Here is a 6,000-nt window from a genome sequence, read left to right as displayed (position 1 = left end):
AAGGATGGTGTGTTTAATTAAGAATGGTGTGTTTAATGAAGGATGGTGTAGTTTAATGCAAGGATGGTGTGTTTAATTAAGAATGGTGTGATTTAATTAAGAATGGTGTGTTAATGAAGGATGGTGTGTTTAATGAAGGATGGTGTGTTTAATGAAGGATGGTGTGTTTAATGAAGGATGGATGACATAGTGTAGTTTAATTAAGAATGGTGTGTTTAATTAAGAATGGTGTGTTTAATGAAGGATGGTGTGTTTAATGAAGGATGGTTGTGTTTAATGAAGGATGGTGTGTTTAATGAAGGATGGTGTGTTTAATGAAGATTGGTGTGTTTAATGAAGGATGGGTGTGTTTAATGAAGGATGGTGTGTTTAATGAAGAATGGTGTGTTTAATGAAGGATGGTGTGTTTAATGAAGGGTGTGTTTAATGAAGATGGTGTGTTTAATGAAGATGGTGTTTAATTGAGATGGTGTGTTTAATGAAGGATGGTGTGTTTAATTAAGGATGGTGTGTTTAATTAAGAATGGGTGTTTAATAAGGAATGGTGTGTTTAATGAAGGATGGTGTGTTTAATGAAGGATGGTGTGTTTAATAAGATGGTGTGTATTAGGTGTTTAATGAAGGATGGTGTGTTTAATGAAGGATGGTGTGTTTAATGAAGGATGGTGTGTTTAATGAAGGATGGTGTGTTTAATTAAGAATGGTGTGTTTAATGAAGGATGGTGTGTTTAATGAAGGATGGTGTGTTTAATGAAGGATGGTGTGTTTAATGAAGAATGTGTGTTTAATTAAGGAATGGTGTGTTTAATGAGGATGGTGTGTTTAATGAAGGATGGTGTGTTTAATGAAGGATGGTGTGTTTAATGAAGGATGGTGTGTTTAATGAAGGATGGTGTGTTTAATTAAGAATGGTGTGTTTAATTAAGATGGTGTGTTTAATGAAGATGTGTGTTTAATGAAGGATGGTGTGTTTAATTAAGATGGTGTGTTTAATTAAGAATGGTGTGTTTAATGAAGGATGGTGTGTTAATGAAGGATGGTGTGTTTAATTAAGAATGGTGTGTTTAATTAAGAATGGTGTGTTTAATGAAGGATGGTGTGTTTAATGAAGGATGGTTAAAATGTGTGTTTAATGAAGGAATGGTGTGTTTAATGAAGGATGGTGTGTTTAATGAAGGATGGTGTGTTTAATTAAGAATGGTGTGTTTAATTAAGATGGTGTGTTTAATGAGGATGGTGTGTTTAATGAAGGATGGTGTGTTTAATGAAGGATGGTGTGTTTGATGAAGGATGGTGTGTTTAATGAAGGATGGTGTGTTTAATGAAGGAATGGTGTGTTTAATTAAGAATGGTGTGTTTAATGAAGGATGGTGTGTTTAATGAAGGATGGTGTGTTTAATTAAGAATGGTGTGTTTAATTAAGAATGGTGTGTTTAATGAAGGATGGTGTGTTTAATGAAGGATGGTGTGTTTAATGAAGGATGGTGTGTTTAATGAAGGATGGTGTGTTTAATTAAGAATGGTGTGTTTAATGAAGGATGGTGTGTTAATGAAGGATGGTGTGTTTAATGAAGGATGGTGTGTTTAATGAAGGATAGTGTGTTTAATGAAGGATGGTGTGTTTAATTAAGAATGGTGTGTTAATTAAGATGTGTTTAATAGGATGGTGTGTTTAATTAAGAATGGTGTGTTTAATTAAGAATGGTGTGTTTAATGAAGGATGGTGTGTTTAATGAAGGATGGTGTGTTTAATTAAGAATGGTGTGTTTAATGAAGGATGGTGTGTTTAATGAAGGATGGTGTGTTTAATGAAGGTGGTGTGTTTAATTAAGAATGGTGTGTTTATGAAGGATAGTGTGTTTAATGAAGGATGGTGTGTTTAATTAAGATGGTGTGTTTAATTAAGAATGGTGTGTTTAATGAAGGATGGTGTGTTTAATGAAGGATGGTGTGTTTAATGAAGGATGGTGTGTTTAATTAAGAATGGTGTGTTTAATGAAGGATGGTGTGTTTAATGAAGGATGGTGTGTTTAATTAAGAATGGTGTGTTTAATTAAGAATGGTGTGTTTAATTAAGAATGGTGTGTTTAATGAAGGATGGTGTGTTTAATGAAGGATGGTGTGTTTAATTAAGATGGTGTGTTTAATGAAGGATGGTGTGTTTAATGAAGGATGGTGTGTTTAATTAAGAATGGTGTGTTTAATTAAGAATGGTGTGTTTAATGAAGGATGGTGTGTTTAATGAAGGATGGTGTGTTTAATGAAGGATGGTGTGTTTAATGAAGGATGGTGTGTTTAATTAAGAATGGTGTGTTTAATTAAGATGGTGTGTTTAATGAAGGATGGATGGTGTTTAATGAAGGATGGTGTGTTTAATGAAGGATGGTGTGTTTAAATGAAGGATGGTGTGTTTAATTAAGAATGGTGTGTTTAATGAAGGATGGTGTGTTTAATGAAGGATGGTGTGTTTAATGAAGGATGGTGTGTTTAATGAAGGATGGTGTGTTTAATTAAGAATGGTGTGTTTAATTAAGAGATGGTGTGTTTAATGAAGGATGCGTGTGTTTAATGAAGGATGGTGTGTTTAATTAAGAATGGTGTGTTTAATTAGGAATGGTGTGTTTAATGAAGGATAGTGTGTTTAATGAAGGATGGTGTGTTTAATTAAGAATGGTGTGTTTAATGAAGGATGGTGTGTTTAATGAAGGATGGTGTGTTAATGAAGGATGGTGTGTTTAATGAAGGATGGTGTGTTTAATTAAGAATGGTGTGTTTAATGAAGGATGGTGTGTTTAATGAAGGATGGTGTGTTTAATGAAGGATGGTGTGTTTAATGAAGGATGGTGTGTTTAATGAAGGATGGTGTGTTTAATTAAGAATGGTGTGTTTAATTAAGGAATGGTGTGTTTAATGAAGGATGGTGTGTTTAATGAAGGATGGTGTGTTTAATGAAGGATGTGTGTTTAATGAAGGATGGTGTGTTTAATGAAGGATGGTGTGTTTAATTAAGAATGGTGTGTTTAATTAAGAATGGTGTGTTTAATGAAGGATAGTGTGTTTAATGAAGGATGGTGTGTTTAATTAAGAATGGTGTGTTTAATTAAGAATGGTGTGTTTAATGAAGGATGGTGTGTTTAATGAAGGATGGTGTGTTTAATGAAGGATTGGTGTGTTTAATGAAGGATGGTGTGTTTAATTAAGAATGGTGTGTTTAATGAAGGATGGTGTGTTTAATGAAGGATGGTGTGTTTAATGAAGGATGGTGTGTTTAATGAAGGATAGTGTGTTTAATGAAGGATGGTGTGTTTAATGAAGGATGGTGTGTTTAATGAAGGATGGTGTGTTTAATTAAGAATGGTGTGTTTAATTAAGAATGGTGTGTTTAATGAAGGATAGTGTGTTTAATGAAGGATGGTGTGTTTAATTAAGAATGGTAAGGTGTTTAATGAAGGATGGTGTGTTTAATGAAGGATGGTGTGTTTAATGAAGGATGGTGTGTTTAATGAAGGATGGTGTGTTAATGAAGGATGGTGTGTTTAATGAAGGATGGTGTGTTTAATGAAGGATGGTGTGTTTAATTAAGAATGGTGTGTTTTAATTAAGAATGGTGTGTTTAATGAAGGATAGTGTGTTTAATGAAGGATGGTGTGTTTAATTAAGAATGGTGTGTTTAATTAGAATGGTGTGTTTAATGAAGGATGGTGTGTTTAATGAAGGATGGTGTGTTTAATGAAGGATGGTGTGTTTATGAAGGATGGTGTGTTTAATTAAGAATGGTGTGTTTAATGAAGGATGGTGTGTTTAATGAAGGATGGTGTGTTTAATGAAGGATGGTGTGTTTAATGAAGGATAGTGTGTTTAATGAAGGATGGTGTGTTTAATGAAGGATGTGTGTGTTTAATGAAGGATGGTGTGTTTAATTAAGAATGGTGTGTTTAATTAAGAATGGTGTGTTTAATGAAGGATGGTGTGTTTAATGAAGGATAGTGTGTTTAATGAAGGATGGTGAGGACAGGTGTGTGTAATGTGTGTGTGTGTGTGTGCGTGGGGGTGTGCATGCAGGCCTGCTAGGTCTGCAGCTGATTAATGGTAAGAACGAGTCGGCCCACATCATGGACGCCGTGGGCGGGTGGTGGCACAGTCGCTGCAGGAGCTCCTGGAGAAGGAGAACATCACGGAGCCACCACGAGGCTGCGTTGGAAACACCAACATCTGGAGGACGGGGCCCCTCTTCAAAAGGTACGCCGCGTAGGAAGTCACCTGACTTGGTCAACACGCCTCGGACTTAGGAAGTCACCTGACCTGGTCAACATGTTGCTGGCGTGTGATTGGCTGTCAGGGTGCTGATGGCATCAAAGTATCCTGAAGGCCTGACTGGACGGATCGAGTTTACGACGATGGCGACCGTCGCTTCGCTACCTACAGCATCCTCAACTACCTGCAGAAACCTGGACGCCTCGTCCCTGTCGGAGTCTTCAACGGATCACAAGTAATCACACCTGCTAACCAACAATCACACCTGCTAACTAACAATCACACCTGCTAACCAACAATCACACCTGCTAACCAACAATCACATCTGCTAACCAACAATCACACCTGCTAACTAACAATCACACCTGCTAACCAACAATCACACCTGCTAACCAACAATCACACCTGCTAACCAACAATCACATCTGCTAACCAACAATCACACCTGCTAACTAACAATCACACCTGCTAACCAACAATCACATCTGCTAACCAACAATCACACCTGCTAACTAACAATCACACCTGCTAACCAACAATCACACCTGCTAACTAACAATCACACCTGCTAACCAACAATCACACCTGCTAACTAACAATCACACCTGCTAACCAACAATCACACCTGCTAACTAACAATCACATCTGCTAACCAACAATCACACCTGCTAACTAACAATCACACCTGCTAGCCAACAATCACACCTGCTAACTAACAATCACACCTGCTAACCAACAATCACACCTGCTAACTAACAATCACACCTGCTAACCAACAATCACACCTGCTAACCAACAATCACACCTGCTAACCAACAATCACACCTGCTAACCAACAATCACATCTGCTAACCAGCAATCACACCTGCTAACCAACAATCACACCTGCTAACCAACAATCACACCTGATAACCAGCAATCACACCTGCTAACCAGCAATCACACCTGCTAACCAACAATCACATCTGCTAACCAACAATCACACCTGCTAACCAACAATCACATCTGCTAACCAACAATCACACCTGCTAACCAGCAATCACACCTGCTAACTAACAATCATATATGCTAACAATCGTACATGCTAACTAACAATCATACCTGAAAACTGACACTCATTCCTGCTGACAATCAACCATTCATGCTAACTAACAATCGTACATGCTAACTAACAATCATACCTGCTAACAATCATACCTGCTAACTAACAATCATACCTGCTAACAATCATACCTGCTAACTAATAATCATACCTGAAAACTGACACTCATTCCTGCTGACAATCAACCATACATGCTAACTAACAATCGTACATGCTAACTAACAATCATACCTGCTAACAATCATACCTGCTAACTAACAATCATACCTGAAAACTGACACTCATTCCTGCTGACAATCAACCATACATGCTAACTAACAATCGTACATGCTAACTAACAATCATACCTGCTAACAATCATACCTGCTAACTAACAATCATACCTGCTAACAATCGTACCTGCTAACTGACAACCATACCTACTAACAATCATACTTGCTAACTAACAATCATACCTGCTAACAATCGTACATGCTAACTAACAATCATACCTGCTAACAATAATACCTGCTAACTAACGATCATACCTGCTAACTAACAATCATACCTGCTAACAATCATACCTGCTAACTAATAATCATACCTGAAAACTGACACTCATTCCTGCTGACAATCAACCATACATGCTAACTAACAATCGTACA

At 37.0% G+C, this 6,000-nt stretch overlaps 1 protein-coding gene across 1 annotated transcript in view; it reads left to right on the top strand.

The window, feature by feature from the left end:
* The first annotated feature begins 541 nt into the window (after positions 1–541).
* LOC133631785 (glutamate receptor ionotropic, NMDA 1-like) overlaps positions 542–6,000 on the top strand; it is a 26,449-nt gene continuing 20,990 nt past the window's right edge. Inside the window, 5 exon segments of the mRNA XM_062023947.1 lie at positions 542–563; positions 4,063–4,127; positions 4,130–4,239; positions 4,340–4,389; positions 4,392–4,489. Coding sequence (XP_061879931.1) covers positions 542–563; positions 4,063–4,127; positions 4,130–4,239; positions 4,340–4,389; positions 4,392–4,489 — 345 coding nt within the window.

This window comes from Entelurus aequoreus, linkage group LG17 (genome assembly GCF_033978785.1).
Source record: "Entelurus aequoreus isolate RoL-2023_Sb linkage group LG17, RoL_Eaeq_v1.1, whole genome shotgun sequence".
NCBI lineage: Eukaryota > Metazoa > Chordata > Actinopteri > Syngnathiformes > Syngnathidae > Entelurus > Entelurus aequoreus.
The sequence above is the reverse complement of the archived record's forward strand: the minus strand, read 5'-3'. Positions and strand labels throughout refer to the sequence as shown.